Source organism: Panulirus ornatus, chromosome 46 (genome assembly GCF_036320965.1).
Source record: "Panulirus ornatus isolate Po-2019 chromosome 46, ASM3632096v1, whole genome shotgun sequence".
NCBI lineage: Eukaryota > Metazoa > Arthropoda > Malacostraca > Decapoda > Palinuridae > Panulirus > Panulirus ornatus.
In genome coordinates, this window is record NC_092269.1 from 37,724,756 (window position 1) to 37,743,686 (window position 18,931).

The window sequence follows — 18,931 nt, forward strand, 5'->3', positions numbered from 1 at the left end:
TGATGAAGGCTGGGTGTAGGACGAGGATGATGAAGGCTGGGTGTAGGACGAGGATGATGAAGGCTGGGTGTAGGACGAGGATGATGAAGGCTGGGTGTAGGACGAGGATGATGAAGGCTGGGTGTAGGACGAGGAGGATGAAGGCTGGGTGTAGGATGAGGATGATGAAGGCTGGGTGTAGGACGAGGATGATGAAGGCTGGGTGTAGGGCGAGGATGATGAAGGCTGGGTGTAGGACGAGGATGATGAAGGCTGGGTGTAGGACGAGGATGATGAAGGCTGGGTGTAGGACGAGGATGATGAAGGCTGGGTGTAGGACGAGGATGATGAAGGCTGGGTGTAGGACGAGGATGATGAAGGCTGGGTGTAGGACGAGGAGGATGAAGGCTGGGTGTAGGATGAGGATGATGAAGGCCGGGTGTAGGACGAGGATGATGAAGGCTGGGTGTGTGTATGTAGCTAAAATCACACCTACGGTTTTCCCTACGGTCAATCATATTGCCAACCAAGTGCTTGATGCTACACACTCGGCGACCTCCAACACTTCAAGCAAAACTTTAGAACTTTTGAAAAAAAAAAAGAAAGTTTTTTTTTCTTTGGAACGACGACTATGTTCCTGCGGTTATCCGGGGTTAAGCTTATTCTTCAAGCTCCCTGAAGGAAAGATAAGCTTCGGTATACCACCTGGACCACGGCTTTCTCATGTTTTTCAGCTGTACATACTGCGAGGCCAGCTTTTAGATGGGGGTCGTCTCTGTGCACGACGTTACGACCCTTGAGCACGAAGGTACGACCACTAAACACGACGGTACGACCACTCAACACGACGGTACGACCACTCAACACGACGGTACGACCACTAAACACGACAGTACGACCACTAAACACGACGGTACGACCACTCAACATGACTGTACGACCCTTGAGCACGGCGGTACGACCACTAAACACTACGGTACGACCACTCAACACGACGGTACGACCCTTGAGCACGAAGGTACGACCACTAAACACGACGGTACGATCACCAAACACGACGGTACGACCATTAAACACGACGGTGCGACCCTCGAGCACGACGGTACGACCACTAAACACGACGGTACGACCGACCACTAAACACGACGGTGCGACCCTTGCGCACGACGGTACGACCCTCGGGTGTAACGGCCTGGTCAACTGCCCTTACCCTCAAACGACTGAACGACCTTAACCATACGCTTATCATAACAGGAAACATAGTCTAAGTTTAGTGTAGCATGTACAGTACACAAAGTTTACATGTAAACTACATTAATCTTATATGTAGATGATATTAATCTTCTGGGTATGATGAAATGATCATTATACATCACTAAGTAACAATGTAGTCCTAGCCTTACGTAACGTGATATCTCCATAAATGGTATGTGTCATAATCATTCATTGGTCGTTAGGGGTTATCCTTAACGCGTCCTCTGATTGGCTAACAGGGAGTGGAGCGTTTACAGCTGTTCTTTCTGTTGAAGCTGATAGGCCGAGGCGATTCTCAAGACCCGATTGGTCGACTTACTTTGCAACGAGCCCTGTCATTGGTTACCTGGGGGTGTAAAGAAGAACATGATTGGCGCTGACCCCCTAGGTCAAGCCGTCCCTTATACTAGCATATCGCTTGACCCCTGACCTAAGCCGTGACCCAGACACCTTGACCTTAGTAATTTATGAAGGAAAGGGAGAGGGGGAACATGCTCACCCCCTCCAAATCCTTAATCCCTCCTAAAAACCTGTTGGCGCAGTCTGACGCATCTTTATATAATTCCAAATGCGTAAGAAATTCCTTTTCCGAAGCTCATTCGCGTCTTCACGTGCCTCCAAACGCGTCTGCACGACCTCTTGCCTCATAATGAGCCTCCAAGCGCATCTGCACGTCCTCTTGCCTCATAATGTGCCTCCTAACGCGTCTCCACGTCCTCTTGCCTCATAATGTGCCTCCAAGCGCATCTGCACGTCCTCATGCCTCATAATATGCCTCCAAGCGCATCTGCAAGTCCCTACATGTCTTCACAACGTGTGCCACCCTCTCTACACCTCTTCCATGTACTTCCAAACGCGTCTCCACCTCCATACACGATTCCCTACGCCTCCAAACGCTTATGCATCCATTACAAACTTCTCCATGTAATTTTCTATCCCTCAAGACTCATCTACTTCCCTCCACACGCCTCCACACCCCTCCAAAGCTCAGTGAGTCTCCCCAGACCCTTCCATCACCCTTCAAAATATCTCAGCTCCCCCCACGCCCTGCTAAACACCCCACGCCACCACTCATGCCTACATGCCCCACCCCCACCACACAAACCCTCAAGATTTCTCTCCCTCCTACACACAGTTCGTCCTATTCCACTAAACCCGTCCACGTTCCACACTCCCTCCACCACACGGTTCCACCTGCCATCCTACGCCTCCCCCCCACCTCAACCTCCCCCAGCAGGTGTGACCGTGGCTGAAGGTGCCAGTCCCATGCCCTGGCTTGACCTCACATCCGCTTGAAATGTCACTTGTCTAACGGCGCGGGGTGTGACGTCATGCCACACCCAGTGCCTCCCTCCACCCCACCCCCGCCCCCATCATGCCTCTGTCCCTCCTCCGCCTTTGTTGTTGGTCGAGCTGCGTCTGCGTCTGTCTGTTTGCCCGTCTGTCTCCGTCTGTCTGTCTGTTTGTGGGTGTCTGTCTGTCTGTCTCTCCGCCTTTCCACTGTGTGTGTGTGTGTGTGTGTGTGTCTTTTTGCGCCTCTCTCTCTCTCTCTCTCTCTCTCTCTCTCTCTCTCTCTCTCTCTCTCTCTCTCTCTCTCTCTCTCTCTTTCAGCACAACAACTCAGCCAAGCTGCTCTCGAATGCCACGTAAGGAACGAGTCACCAAAAAGCCCTTGAGAACATCTAGGAAATTCCAACCCCCGCGCTGGGAGATGAGGACGGGTGAAAGGACCTCAGACACCTCTGTATATACCCGACTCTTGTCACACACGTACCGTGATGACAAGCAAGGCAAATGGATAACAGTATCACACGAGGCAAAAGAGACGAGGAAACTCCCACAAAATCACAGAACACAGAGGATAATACACACACACACACACACACACACACACACACACACACACACAATCACAGAACACACAGAGGATAATACACACACACACACACAATCACAGAACACACACAGTTACCATCTGAGTGGGGGAGAGGTGTCTCTGGATTCGACGTGAGTCCGCCAAGCCTCATATAAGTGTCTCTGGGTCAGACCAGACACGACAACCCGATCTGAATCTCTCGTCCAAAGGATCCATCCAAAGGATCTGGCCTTCCCAGAAAGGGTTTGATATCTTCGTCATCTTTCGCTGCGGTTGAATGAGGCCCAGAAGACTATGCCAGTAACATCCCCGTCATGTGGCATGTGGTAGAGACGCAGCAAGCAAGGGCTCGTCGTAAGCTTAACAATACCTAAAAGAAAAAAAAAAAGGGGGGGTTCAAGAACGTGACTGGATCCGTATCCGGATTCGAAGTCATGCGTATATACACATCCCGCCTGGCAGGCATCTCTGTTGATGGACGTGTAGAGCGACCGGATCACGAGCGTGTATGTTATGAGATGCGTTCAGTCCCATATTTATTACCTATCTGTGCAGTGAGGGGAGAGGGTTCTACACCCGCGGGACCCCATCTCTGGCCATCCGTTGGCGTTCTGGGTGAACCACTACGCGCGGGGGACAAGAGAAGAGAGGGATGCGAACCCACAAAATATAATAAAGTATACCAAGGGGTATCGAAAACCCATTCCCAAGGGTATAAACTACTCACAGCCATTAACAAAACACCATCATCAATAATAACAGCAGCATACGAGGCTGTGACGATTCGGTACAAGTGAATTCAAACAGCAGCAGATCGCTGCGCCCTTAGAGGCTGAGTGTGATAGCAGAATCCACCAGAAAGTCATGAATCAATACGGTAAGAGTAAGAAAAAGTTACAGATCATTCAAAGAGGAAGACCTGTACATTTATCGTGTACTAAGGAGGTGCCCTGTTGTTGTATAGGGCCCGGGTCACGCCGCCCTAGGTAAACAGGGTTGTTACAGCGTCTGGAAGAGGCGGCTACCTTAGTACTTAGGGCTGTACAGACGTAAGGTTAGGCTGCCTTAGGCACGCAGAGCTGTATAGGGCCTGGATAAGGCTATCCTACAAGTACGAAGGGATGTACATAGGGTTCTAGATGGGGCTGCCTAGGTATGTAGGGTTGCACATGGTCCTGACGAGGCTACGCTAGGGCCGTACCTCCTCAACACCAAAACGGTCTCGTGGACGTCCAGCCCATAACGGCCTGTCCTGCTCCAGGAAATGCCAGATAAGGTATCTACATGGCGGTACACCCGACTAGGCCCTCCCATAGATGGTCTTCCTATCTGGATCTATGTCTGTCTGTCTGTCTGGTATCATCAGTGACGTAAACCAGGCCTTGCTAATGCGCGGACCCTTAACTAACGTTTTAAACCGAACGGCAATGGTATAACAGACCAAAAGGATGACCAATCTATCCACTTACAGCCCAGTGAGTTCCTCCAATTCAAGCATCTTCCTCACACATTCATTCCTTATGTTTATAAACATAATCATATGACGTATATTAACTTGGGGGTCACCATGTGTGACCTCTACCGTCTTGACATAACCATCTGCTGGAAACACTACCCTACCCTTAGTTGTTCCTGGAATGGTCACCATACCATTACCCATTAAGGAAATACGGTCAACTGCCAAGGACTCTGGCCTACTGAAGCCCCAGGTCACTTCTGAAGGAGGGGCAAAAAAGTACATACCTTCTGCAGGAACGTGTGGGATGGAGGGAGAGGGTCATCATCTTCCTACAAAAATATGACTGTGGGGCTGAGGGAAGACGTCCTTTCCATCACGGAGTCATCATTCCCCTCCTTTCTAAAGTCCTACATCCCAGCCCTTGAGAGAGATGTATTCTTAGTGAGCGAGGTGACGCCTCCTCCTCTTGCCACATATCCTGTGAGGTGAATCGTATACCGTCCCATCAGGAAGCCTACAGCGGTCTTTCTGTCCCACTCCTCCTCCCTCCGTTGGCATGACTACAGGGCGAAGTTCCTCTTCTCTCCAGTCAACAGAATACCAAGGTCAACCAAGAATCAGTATGCAAATGACCTCCCCCAGCTGTCTTGCGATATGTCCAGCGTTGCGATCCTTCGAGGCGTGCGTCAACGTGCTTGCGACCGCACCGGTGATATGGACGCTGCTTATGTCTGAGTGTCAATGGCGACTGTGCTTGCGTCAGAGGTAGTAAAAGCTTGCGTCGTGCTTGCTTGTACATGTGTCGTGCTTGCGTCTGATTCAACATGCGATTCCCCACTTTGAGACTGTTTGTGCGTCCGTGTTTGCGACAGCCGACTCTTGCGTCTCCGCCACAGCTTGCGTCATACGCAGTGCGTCCGCTCAGACAACGTCCACGGCTGCGTCAGTCTTTGCGTCCGTGTCGTGACTCCCGTCTCTACCGTTGACTGCGTCCGCGCTCCGAGGGTCATCCGTATGGGGTCAAATCGTGTTGGGGTCAAACCGCGTGGGGTCAGGTCAAGAAGAGACGTGATGGCATGTGACCTCGGGACAATTAAGAAACTAATGTAAAAAAAAAAAGGGGGGGAGGGATATAGCGGGTCAAGCAACAAAAATTCCCTTAGCATCAATACAAAAAAAAAGTCATTTCAGTTTGTAAACGTTTAAACGCCATGCATTTAAACGTCATATGGATATAAACTTCTGATAGTCATTATTTTTCCCCATCTTCGTGGTCAATATTAATGATCAAAATACCTAGAAATACATCAGAAAAAATGAATGTTTAAGGTACCGTGAAATACAAGAGAAATTGATAAGGTTACAGCAACTGAGAACACAATAGCGAAATACATCAACCTCGTCTTAATCCGAGGGGAAAAAAAAAACATTACATGACAACTGTCACACCTGGTGTTGCCAGTTCTCTCATTTTCATCCCGTTATCATCATTTTCGCCAGCCTCACTATCACCGCCACGCCTTCACCTTCACAGCATCATCTACACAACCTCGCCACCGCTGTACCTCGGGGTTAACAGGGGCAAACGACCAGAGAAGAACACGTTGTGATCTCGTTAGGCTTGAATAAATGGGGGAAGGAGGGGGGGTGGTGAAAACAAGTTTGTGGGGGGGTCATGGAAGACAAGAATGAGGATACTGCACACTGCACCCATGCACACTCCCTGTGCACACCCAGGAAATCCCGGGGGAGGGAAATAATTCGCTAGAGAGAGAGAGAGAGAGAGAGAGAGAGAGAGAGAGAGAGAGAGAGAGAGAGAGAGAGAGAGAGAGAGAGAGAGAGAGAGAGAGAGAGGCAGGCAGTCAGGCTACCCACACCCTCGAGAAAGTATGTGTCGTCAAAGTTGGTCTAACATGACTTGTTTAGCCTCCGGCAGCATACTGATCATACCAGGGTGTATGGTATAACGGTGTATACTCGGTAGACAACCACACTAGCTCCCGGTACACTGCCACAACTAACCACTGGCTCCCACCACACACACTCTCCTGCACCACCTATGAAAAGCTGCTGATTATAGTGGTCCCCCCTAGTTCTCCAACCATCACTGGGACCTTATTCAATTCCGGGGGAAAAAGGCTACTACGCCTTCCCCGCCGCCGTTACCTCCAGATATCCCTCGTTCCCACGTTGCAGTTCGGCGCCACAAACGCATCAAGCCCACACGTTACTCACAGCCCGCTATACGAACAGTCCCATTCCGACTATGCGATCATTAAATCTACAAACTACCCCCTGAGTGTATATAGACTACCTGTTTTAACCCTACCCTAGTTACTGCCACACTGACTGTAATGGGCGTATTTCCTCTATATACATATTCGGAATCTGGACTCGCTATTAGTTATTAACATTATGACATTATATCACACTACCCACGTATCTTCCGCATGTTTGGCGAAGGCCAATCAGAAAGGGCGGGAACCGCCGGGGGTTGGAAAATCATGCACTTCGGAATTCCAACACTGTTGAAGAGACAAACTCGGTACCATAAGAAACCTATTATCATACCTTCACATTCTTTCTTAAGCCATCGGTCTGTAATATTAAGACAAAGAGGATTTACTTAATGATCCAGTTTCGAACAGAAAAGATGTAGATTTAGGCAATCTGTGGCTCTAATGATATTTAATAAGATTTATCAAATCCAGAAAACGATCTCAAATGTCTTTGTTTACAATACTGCGTCGCTTACAATACCAGACTTTATTACGTAACAGAAAACGAGACGAAAAGCAAGAGTGTTCAGTACACACACGCCAAATCATCATTTACAGTCTTTATTTCGACCCTTATGAACTCGTCTTGATGCTGAATTAAGAAATCTGAAATTAACATTTAATCATAGGTTGAAGTGCTTGGAAAAAGGAAAAAGGTTGAAATACGGGGGTAAGTGTTTACGAAGGGTATGATAAGCGTATAGTAGATATTCCAGAAGTGCATGGAAGAGCTAAAAGATAAGATAATTTACCGATTTTAAATAAATCCTCTTGACGTTCACCTATTACGATGGATAAAATTTCGAGATTCGTAAGTCCTAAATACATTAACATTTGTAGTACCGTTTTCAATGGAGTAATCTGGTCTGTCAAAGAAAACGGCTCAAGATTATTATCGTACATATGGGTGACTAATGTAACACGTTCGTTGGGATTACCATATCGTTGTTACGAGAAAGTGGGGTAGGGATGGTTCGAGTGAGGGCGGGCTCAGTCACGGGGAGTAATGGAGAAGCTGCGTTCACTCTGGTTTGCATCGTATACTTTGACACAAAACGGATTCCAATCACCCAACAAATGCCCAAACTGTGTGCCCATCGACACACCAGCAGCTTCGGATTCCACAAATATTTGAAAAAATATAAACATTCAAGGCTCAAAATACAATATGATTTCAGACAATCTAAATATATTAATAACCCTAATTACTTTTTCTTTCGAAATCGTCTTCTGACACGTTAAAACATACAAACAGAACAAAGACTATACACCCAAATCATATAAAAAATGTATATATAAAAAAATATGTTGCGTTAATGTATTCTTAGCGATAACAACAGTGAACGAATATAATCGTAAACAAATACACTGATCGATCAAGACCAGTTCTTCATATTCTTCACAACAATGACATAGCTTTATCAGTATGACCGTCACATTCAACCATTAATAACTTGTGATAAACACTGATGCACACGGCATATGAATCTGCTGCACTGCAACAGAAGGGCTGCTAACTTCCAACAGGAGATCTAGATCTGCTAACTCACAACAAAAGAGCTATACTTGCTAACTTCCAACAGGAGAGCTATATCAGCTAACTCCCAACAAAGGAGCTATACTTGCTAACTTCCAACAGGAGATCTATATCAGCTAACTCCCAACAAAGGAGCTATACTTGCTAACTTCCAACAGGAGAGCTATATCAGCTAACTCCCAACAGAACAGCTGTATTTGCTAGCATCGAACAGAATGGCTATACTTGCTAACTTCGTACAGTTGATACACACGTCATCAGTAATGATTTTTTTTCCTTTGTTGGAGCAGATAGTCCAGTATCTATCAACCATCGATCCACGGTTACCTAGGGCTACAAGAAGGTGAAGACCACTGGAAATATCCACAGGCCATTCGTCATTTCGGACCATCAGGAACTACTGACCACTGAACACCACCAAAAGACCACTAGAGAAATTGCGCCGTTGTACGGCGCCTAAAAACTACTGAACACCATCCAGAGGCCAGTGGGAGGTGAGGACCTTTGCAATGGGGGGTGAAGACTTTTGGGCAGTAGCCAAAGACCACAGGCCACTGGCCAGGACACACTAACCCGTCACAACACGACAAACCCTCCTTCCAGTGACTGTGAAACCATTTGGAAAGTAAACTGGAAAGGCTGGAACGCAACCACACATCGTCCTGGAATCTACAGCCAATTCGACAGCGGCCAGGGGACCATCAGACTGCTGCGAGAGGCCATGGTTCAACACACGGACCACAGCCAAACACAACCAGGCCATTACAGATTGCTAGAAACTACAGGACAGTAGTGAGAGACCATTGGTCACTTACAATAAGCCAGTGGGGCAGCAACTAGAAGACACAGAGGATCAGCTACACACGATTAGGATGTAGTAAATACTAGTGTGGGGAAGTTAGTGAACAACAGTTAACCTACGAGATAACAAGAGATAAGTGGAAGGTACTAGACCCCTGACTGTGACCCCAGACCAATGAACTGTAACTGATCTGGTCAGTCAGTAACTGTGGAGTTGCAGACAATCATTAGATCACCAATTAAGCCATCCAATATCATGTTGCCTTAAAACAACATCCAGTGGATGGCTAGCTAGTTGGTCGACCAGATGACTGGCGGGTGGGACATCTGGTCTACTGGATGACTGTTTAACTGAATGGCTGACTGACTGGTTTGTCTCCACGCGTATAACTTCGTCTTCCAAGTTTGACTGGAACTGACTTATTCGCACGTCGAGCAATGATCTGACTGGATATCCAGCCAGTTCATCTTGCAACTGACGCAGTTGCCTGCCACCAAAGGTGACTGCGAGAGTAATGGTATGAGCGAGAGTCCAACCGTTAGCTTGAAGCAGACATCAGGAACAACGGAACGAACCATGCCATCACCTCACCTCGTCCAAGGTGTAACCATTCATCAATGGCAATTCCACCACAGATAACAACCGTATATCAAACCAAATACACCAGGATGGGTTGGTTAATGATATAAAACAGATAAGGACGAGATATTTCTAAAGACCAGCTGAGGCGTAGGTGATCTCGCGACTCGTCCTTTGGGTCAGGTCCGGTGTTGCGTCCCTGATCCATCGCTCCCCAGTACCTGCATGCATGACCCGCGTCCTGCAGGAGGTGGGTGGTGGTGGTGGGTGCAGGGGCGTCAGTGGGTACCGGGCACCTCACCTAATGACGAAGCTAAGGTTCGGTGTATTGGTGGTTCGACGTGGACTGAGTCAGGAGAGAACGAGGCATCTCAAGGCCTGCGACACAAAAATCGACAATCTGAAACTTTAATTAACTGACGCCGACGTTACGACCCTTGAGGCCGACGTTACGACCCTTGACGCCGATGTTACGACCAGAGACCGATGTTACGACCCTTGAGGCCGACGTTACGACCACTGAGACCCAGGATACGACCCTTGGGTATCCCGGGTCGTACCGTCAAGTCAAAAACGGCCATGATGTGCGAGCACCAGCAACCAGTTCAACAGGTCTGGTGGGTGGCGACAGTACCCCTGGCTCCGACAGATGCCCCGCGGCGCCTAACAGAAAAAAAAACAAACATGCTAATTCCTGTATCCACGTAGACCCAGCAAGCCAAGGTCATCCGTTCGATACCAGACAACCTCCTCTACTTTGCTCCTAAACGACGGAAATCGGGCAAGGAACAAATATTGTGCGTTTATACCGAGCTGACCCAAGTTGTGGGGATCGGAAAGGTGCTACCGCCCGCTGTCTCCAAGTTGTATGGATCGGAGAGTTGCTACCGTCCTCTGTCTCCAAGTTGTGTGGATCGGAGAGATGCTACCGCCCTCTCTCTCCAAGTTATGTGGATCGGAGAGGTGCTACCGCCCTCTGTCTCCAAGTTGTGTGGATCGGAGAGATGCTACCGCCCTCTGTCTCCAAGTTGTGTGGATCGGAGAGGTGCTACCGCCCTCTGTCTCCAAGTTGTGTGGATCGGAGAGATGCTACCGCCCTCTGTCTCCAAGTTGTGTGGATCGGAGAGGTGTTACCGCCCTCTCTCTCCAAGTTGTGTGGATCGGAGAGGTGTTACCGCCCTCTGTCTCCAAGACCCACGACGTCTCCAACTAATCGAAACCACCACATAATATACAACTGTGGGTTCCGAGTGTCTCTGTTCCCCCAAATGGCGATCGTTAGTCACAGGGTCGGGACGCCCTCCAGCATTATGATGAGCGGCTATACATGGCGAGGGAGTGGCGCCCTCCGTGCGTCTGGACAGGAAGTACTCAATCTTAGGTTCAAGGGAAGACTGCCGCACACCGTTACCGAGGAATATGCCTCCATATCTGATGTGTAAGACACGCAACATAACGGTAATTAATCGGCGTTCGTTTAACTAATTATCAAAATGAACTACATGAATTATAATCGAGGTATATATATATATATATATATATATATATATATATATATATATATATATATATATATTTTTTTTTTTTCTTTTTCTTTTTTTTTTCAAACTATTCGCCATTTCCCGCGTTAGCGAGGTAGCGTTAAGAACAGAGGACTGGGCCATTGAGGGAATATCTTCACCTGGCCCCTTCTCTGTTCCTTCTTTTGGAAAATTAAAAAAAAAAAAATATATATATATATATATATATTATATATATATATATATATAATATATATATATATATATTATATATTATATATATATATATATTATATATATATATATTATATATTATATATATATATATAATATATATATATATATTATATATATATATATTATATATATATATATTATATATATATATATTATATATATATATATTATATATATATATATATTATATATATATATATTATATATATATATATAATATATATATATATATTATATATATATATATTATATATTATATATATATATATATATATTATATATATATATATATATAATATATATATATATATATATAATATATATATATATATAAATATATATATATATATATAACGAAATATTCCATAAATTTTCTCTTGAATCAAAACTCGTGTACAGTGAATCAGTCGGGAGGAAAGTGCTAAGGCAACATCTAAGGCAAGAAGATGGCGGTGTACCTTCATCATGCGGGCAAATGACAGAATATATCACACACATGGGTGCATACAACGCCCAACCACAGCAAGGGCGGGACAGGGCGGGGCAGGGGTAGGGCGGGAAAGTGGAAGGGCGGGGCAGGGGTAGGGCGGGTCAGTGGAAGGGCGGGGCAGGGGTAGGGCGGGTCAGTGGAAGGGCGGGGCAGGGGTAGGGCGGGAAAGTGGAAGGGCGGGGCAGGGGTAGGGCGGGAAAGTGGAAGGGCGGGGCAGGGGTAGGGCGGGTCAGTGGAAGGGCGGGGCAGGGGTAGGGCGGGTCAGTGGAAGGGCGGGGCAGGGGTAGGGCGGGTCAGTGGAAGGGCGGGGCAGGGGTAGGGCGGGTCAGTGGAAGGGCGGGGCAGGGGTAGGGCGGGTCAGTGGAAGGGCGGGGCAGGGGTAGGGCGGGTCAGTGGAAGGGCGGGGCAGGGGTAGGGCGGGAAAGTGGAAGGGCGGGGCAGGGGTAGGGCGGGTCAGTGGAAGGGCGGGGCAGGGGTAGGGCGGGAAAGTGGAAGGGCGGGGCAGGGGTAGGGCGGGTCAGTGGAAGGGCGGGGCAGGGGTAGGGCGGGTCAGTGGAAGGGCGGGGCAGGGGTAGGGCGGGAAAGTGGAAGGGCGGGGCAGGGGTAGGGCGGGTCAGTGGAAGGGCGGGGCAGGGGTAGGGCGGGTCAGTGGAAGGGCGGGGCAGGGGTAGGGCGGGTCAGTGGAAGGGCGGGGCAGGGGTAGGGCGGGAAAGTGGAAGGGCGGGGCAGGGGTAGGGCGGGAAAGTGGAAGGGCGGGGCAGGGGTAGGGCGGGAAAGTGGAAGGGCGGGGCAGGGGTAGGGCGGGAAAGTGGAAGGGCGGGGCAGGGGTAGGGCGGGAAAGTGGAAGGGCGGGGCAGGGGTAGGGCGGGAAAGTGGAAGGGCGGGGCAGGGGTAGGGCGGGAAAGTGGAAGGGCGGGGCAGGGGTAGGGCGGGAAAGTGGAAGGGCGGGGCAGGGGTAGGGCGGGTCAGTGGAAGGGCGGGGCAGGGGTAGGGCGGGAAAGTGGAAGGGCGGGGCAGGGGTAGGGCGGGTCAGTGGAAGGGCGGGGCAGGGGTAGGGCGGGTCAGTGGAAGGGCGGGGCAGGGGTAGGGCGGGAAAGTGGAAGGGCGGGGCAGGGGTAGGGCGGGTCAGTGGAAGGGCGGGGCAGGGGTAGGGCGGGTCAGTGGAAGGGCGGGGCAGGGGTAGGGCGGGAAAGTGGAAGGGCGGGGCAGGGGTAGGGCGGGAAAGTGGAAGGGCGGGGCAGGGGTAGGGCGGGTCAGTGGAAGGGCGGGGCAGGGGTAGGGCGGGAAAGTGGAAGGGCGGGGCAGGGGTAGGGCGGGAAAGTGGAAGGGCGGGGCAGGGGTAGGGCGGGTCAGTGGAAGGGCGGGGCAGGGGTAGGGCGGGTCAGTGGAAGGGCGGGGCAGGGGTAGGGCGGGTCAGTGGAAGGGCGGGGCAGGGGTAGGGCGGGAAAGTGGAAGGGCGGGGCAGGGGTAGGGCGGGAAAGTGGAAGGGCGGGGCAGGGGTAGGGCGGGTCAGTGGAAGGGCGGGGCAGGGGTAGGGCGGGAAAGTGGAAGGGCGGGGCAGGGGTAGGGCGGGTCAGTGGAAGGGCGGGGCAGGGGTAGGGCGGGTCAGTGGAAGGGCGGGGCAGGGGTAGGGCGGGTCAGTGGAAGGGCGGGGCAGGGGTAGGGCGGGTCAGTGGAAGGGCGGGGCAGGGGTAGGGCGGGTCAGTGGAAGGGCGGGGCAGGGGTAGGGCGGGTCAGTGGAAGGGCGGGGCAGGGGTAGGGCGGGTCAGTGGAAGGGCGGGGCAGGGGTAGGGCGGGTCAGTGGAAGGGCGGGGCAGGGGTAGGGCGGGTCAGTGGAAGGGCGGGGCAGGGGTAGGGCGGGTCAGTGGAAGGGCGGGGCAGGGGTAGGGCGGGTCAGTGGAAGGGCGGGGCAGGGGTAGGGCGGGTCAGTGGAAGGGCGGGGCAGGGGTAGGGCGGGTCAGTGGAAGGGCGGGGCAGGGGTAGGGCGGGTCAGTGGAAGGGCGGGGCAGGGGTAGGGCGGGAAAGTGGAAGGGCGGGGCAGGGGTAGGGCGGGAAAGTGGAAGGGCGGGGCAGGGGTAGGGCGGGTCAGTGGAAGGGCGGGGCAGGGGTAGGGCGGGAAAGTGGAAGGGCGGGGCAGGGGTAGGGCGGGTCAGTGGAAGGGCGGGGCAGGGGTAGGGCGGGAAAGTGGAAGGGCGGGGCAGGGGTAGGGCGGGTCAGTGGAAGGGCGGGGCAGGGGTAGGGCGGGAAAGTGGAAGGGCGGGGCAGGGGTAGGGCGGGTCAGTGGAAGGGCGGGGCAGGGGTAGGGCGGGTCAGTGGAAGGGCGGGGCAGGGGTAGGGCGGGAAAGTGGAAGGGCGGGGCAGGGGTAGGGCGGGTCAGTGGAAGGGCGGGGCAGGGGTAGGGCGGGAAAGTGGAAGGGCGGGGCAGGGGTAGGGCGGGTCAGTGGAAGGGCGGGGCAGGGGTAGGGCGGGAAAGTGGAAGGGCGGGGCAGGGGTAGGGCGGGAAAGTGGAAGGGCGGGGCAGGGGTAGGGCGGGAAAGTGGAAGGGCGGGGCAGGGGTAGGGCGGGAAAGTGGAAGGGCGGGGCAGGGGTAGGGCGGGTCAGTGGAAGGGCGGGGCAGGGGTAGGGCGGGAAAGTGGAAGGGCGGGGCAGGGGTAGGGCGGGTCAGTGGAAGGGCGGGGCAGGGGTAGGGCGGGAAAGTGGAAGGGCGGGGCAGGGGTAGGGCGGGAAAGTGGAAGGGCGGGGCAGGGGTAGGGCGGGAAAGTGGAAGGGCGGGGCAGGGGTAGGGCGGGAAAGTGGAAGGGCGGGGCAGGGGTAGGGCGGGAAAGTGGAAGGGCGGGGCAGGGGTAGGGCGGGTCAGTGGAAGGGCGGGGCAGGGGTAGGGCGGGAAAGTGGAAGGGCGGGGCAGGGGTAGGGCGGGAAAGTGGAAGGGCGGGGCAGGGGTAGGGCGGGTCAGTGGAAGGGCGGGGCAGGGGTAGGGCGGGAAAGTGGAAGGGCGGGGCAGGGGTAGGGCGGGTCAGTGGAAGGGCGGGGCAGGGGTAGGGCGGGAAAGTGGAAGGGCGGGGCAGGGGTAGGGCGGGAAAGTGGAAGGGCGGGGCAGGGGTAGGGCGGGTCAGTGGAAGGGCGGGGCAGGGGTAGGGCGGGAAAGTGGAAGGGCGGGGCAGGGGTAGGGCGGGAAAGTGGAAGGGCGGGGCAGGGGTAGGGCGGGAAAGTGGAAGGGCGGGGTGATTTTAAATACCTTTAATTACCATTCCCAGCTACGCACTGACACCTTCAAGGCTTCTGCCACAACACCTGCCACATAAAACCAACAGGGCTTCCAAAAGAACACCTGTGTAATGTTTATTAACAACACCTGCCTTGGTCTGACGGCAAACACCTGTGTAGTTCTAACACCTGTAGCCCCATACGTGTGGAATGACTTCTATCTATCTATCGAATAAACTGTCTACCATCACCATACAACTCCTGATATTCGTTTATGCCTCTGAAATAACCATGTACGTGTGTGTGTGTGTGTGTGTGTGTGTGTGTGTGTGTGTGTGTGTGTGTGTGTGTGTGTGTGTGTGTGTGTGAAGGAAATCTTTTAGGCAAACATTACAGTGTTGAGCACAAAACTTCATAAGGACTTTTCAAGTTTGAAGATCACTCGAACCTTCCTTCTTGTGATACAATGACAAAACTATTCATTAAAACGCAATATCTACGGCCATCACCCCAATATTGGCGGAGGGGAAAAACACACAAACACACGCAAAACCGTATGGGCGAAAGAAACACTATATCCCCAGAGAATCTCACCCTTGGGTAGTAATACCTCTACCTGCATCCACTCCGTCAAGCATCTTTCGTGATGCAGAGCCTGCTAACCCGCCCTTCATCCCTCCCCGTCAGTCCACCAAGGCTGCTGCCGTATTGAACCTGTAGTGTAGCTAACTACACCCACGAGGTAGGTACACTTCTACACCCGACAAGGAATGCCACGTCCCGTACGTGGTCTGCGGGTAGGAACAGCTCTGACCATCACAACAGGCTGGGCCGGACGCGCCACAAACCATCCCATCATCACTTGATGGGAACCGCGACGGGCGGCCACCATGTCATACAGGAGGGGAGTTCATGTGAGCCGGGGAGACGAATGGATTATCAGATAATCTCGCGCTCATCAGGGAAAGTGATCGGGGGGAGGGTATGTGGGTGTGGGGAGAGAGAGAGAGAGAGAGAGAGAGAGAGAGAGAGAGAGAGCTGGGGAGTAGGACAGAAGACTCTCTCTCTCCCCCCTCGGCCATAACGAACATCCTGGCATGACCCAAGGACACCACGGCTCGACCTAAGACCCCCTGACGTCCTTCATCCCTACAGCAAAACCGATGATTGCCTCTCCCTTACAGCCTCTTCTCCTCCCTCGCCCCGGGGAGGGCGCCCGTCTACTGGGGCACCTTCAGGAGAAAGGATCGAGTTGACAGGAGGAGCCACACCGCCACAACACCACCACAGCGGCTCTGAAAACAAAGATTGGCGATTGGGACCACAGGAATGTGATCACACCGGACCGACCTGTGGTGTGGCAGTGTCGGGCCAAAATCGAGACCAGGGAGGAGTCCAGCGACACATATCCGTGATGTCTCGTGGTCGCACCGGACCGACCTGTGGTGTGGCAGTGTCGGGCCAAAATCGAGACCAGGTAGGAGTCCAGCGACACATATCCGTGATGTCTCGCTCTCGTGAGAACACCGCCGGAAAAGAAAACCGCTGAAGGACGTGCCGCACGCGGCCTTCACGAGGGCTTTCACAACCATCGCAAGCGACGTTGCTGAAGACTGAAAGTAGCCAGGGAGGAACGCACGCCACTCGCTGCGAATTCAAGCGCGCGTATATATATATATATATATATATATATATATATATATATATATATATATATATATATATATATATATATATAACGAAATATTCTATAAATTTTCTCTTGAATCAAAATTCGTGTACAGTGAATCAGTCGGGAGGAAAGTGCTAAGCAACATTTAAGGCAAGAAGATGGCGGTGTACCTTCATCATGCGGGCAAATGACAGGAATATATCACACACATGGGTGCATACAACGCCCAACCACAGCAAGGGGCGGGACAGGGCGGGGCAGGGGTAGGGCGGGAAAGTGGAAGGGCGGGGCAGGGGTAGGGCGGGTCAGTGGAAGGGCAGGGCAGGGCAGGGCGGGTGGTGGGCGGGACAGGAGTAGGGCGGGGCACCACCGTTACCACAAGCAGGGCCACACCCTTGCAGGGTCCAAGTTTTTCCTCATCTTGGACTTCTGCCTCGCGGCTCCATGCTACCTCCAAGGGGCTATATGGTTACGTATTCTCCCGACAGTGTTCTAATGGCTACTGTATCTACTGGTGGTGCGCTAGTGGCTACTGTATTTACTGGTGGTGCGCTAGTGGCTACTGTATTTACTGGTGGTGCGCTAGTGGTTACTGTATCTGCTGGTGGCAGCACAGTGGCTACTTTACATGATGGAGGTGTTGTAATAACAAGATCAAGTGTTGTTGTGGCTTCAGTGTCGTTACGGTTGATGGCATTCACACAGTCTATCGTTCTGCTCTTCTCACGGTCACGTTTGTCCTGCTCCCTGCTGCCCCGAACTCCCTAACCTATGCTCTACATGGTCCCTAACTTCCTGTTTCCCAGCCGTCCTGCTTCTCTTCTCTCCACAGTCCCAAAGGGGGGATTTGATTTGAGCCGGTAACCCCGGCAAATTTATTGTGCACCCCATGCTCATCCTGTGAGCGGTAGCGCAAAAGGATGTGGGGCCACTTTCCCTGGCAGGACTCACCGGCCCTGCTTTCTTTCTTGGCGCTGGATCAGCTTGGCACCGTGGCCCGCCAGGTACTCCCAGTACAGACCACCAGGCAGCACCACCCACCCCCTAAACACTACAAGACCAGCTAGCAGCCACCACACTCAACCTCGGAGCTGGTGCACACCAAGTTAAAGACTGTGTCAGTCTCTCATTACCATATCTTGCAACTCTCATTACCACATCCTGGCACCTCAGATGTCACTCATGTTACCCTCAGTGTCATATCCAGCCACCTCTACTGTCACATCATGTTGCCCTCAGTATCATATCATGCCATCTCCACTGTCACATCATGTCACCCTCAGCATCATGTCCTGCCACTTCAACTGCCACATTATATCAGCCTCAGTATCATGTTACCTTTATTGTCCTTAGTGCCAAATCTTGTCAATAACTGTCAAATCATCTCACTCTTACAGTCACATCCTGCCACCTTTGTGCCTCCAACCTTCACATCTTGTTAACAACAAACTGTTGTATCATTATTGCTTACTTATACTGCCAGTGAATGGCACTGGCAACAGTAAAAAGTTAAACTCATGACTTGATATAGGTGTCTGACCCGTTCTGATCTATAAGGGCAGAAGGAACACCATACATACAGCTTCAACACACAGAAAGGGTTGCAGAAATTAAGGCAGCTGGTTAATTTTCCTGCCATTATATGCACAAAATGAACATGCTGGTCCTCCAAATGTTCTTACATTAACTGGGGTATATATTCTCCCTCGCATACTTGGAACTAGCAATCCTGACTTGTAATCATCCAAGCTGCCCTATATTCTGTACATCTACATTCCAAGTTTCACAACTTGCTACTTAGCAATGCTGAACATTTTACTTACCAATTCCATAATCAAAACTCATGATCTCTTGGATGGAGTATCTAGAAAAAGAAGAAGAAATATATATACATATATATATTTCAGATTTCCAATAATCAGCATCACATATTAAGGTATATCATGTAATTTATCATTACAAATCTGTTGATATATGGGGGGAGGCTTTACACCTGTACTTTTGCATCTACTGGCATAATACTTCTTACGCAAAAGATCCTGG

At 51.4% G+C, this 18,931-nt stretch overlaps 1 protein-coding gene across 1 annotated transcript in view; it reads right to left on the bottom strand.

Moving 5' to 3' along the window:
• The window catches only part of LOC139763243 (serine/threonine-protein kinase Nek8-like), a 71,992-nt gene that overhangs the window by 32,260 nt on the left and 20,801 nt on the right, over positions 1–18,931 (bottom strand). Inside the window, exon 14 of the mRNA XM_071689146.1 lies at positions 18,712–18,752. Within this exon, the coding sequence (XP_071545247.1) occupies positions 18,730–18,752 (23 nt within the window). The 3' untranslated portion in view covers positions 18,712–18,729. The remainder of the gene's footprint in view (positions 1–18,711; positions 18,753–18,931) is intronic.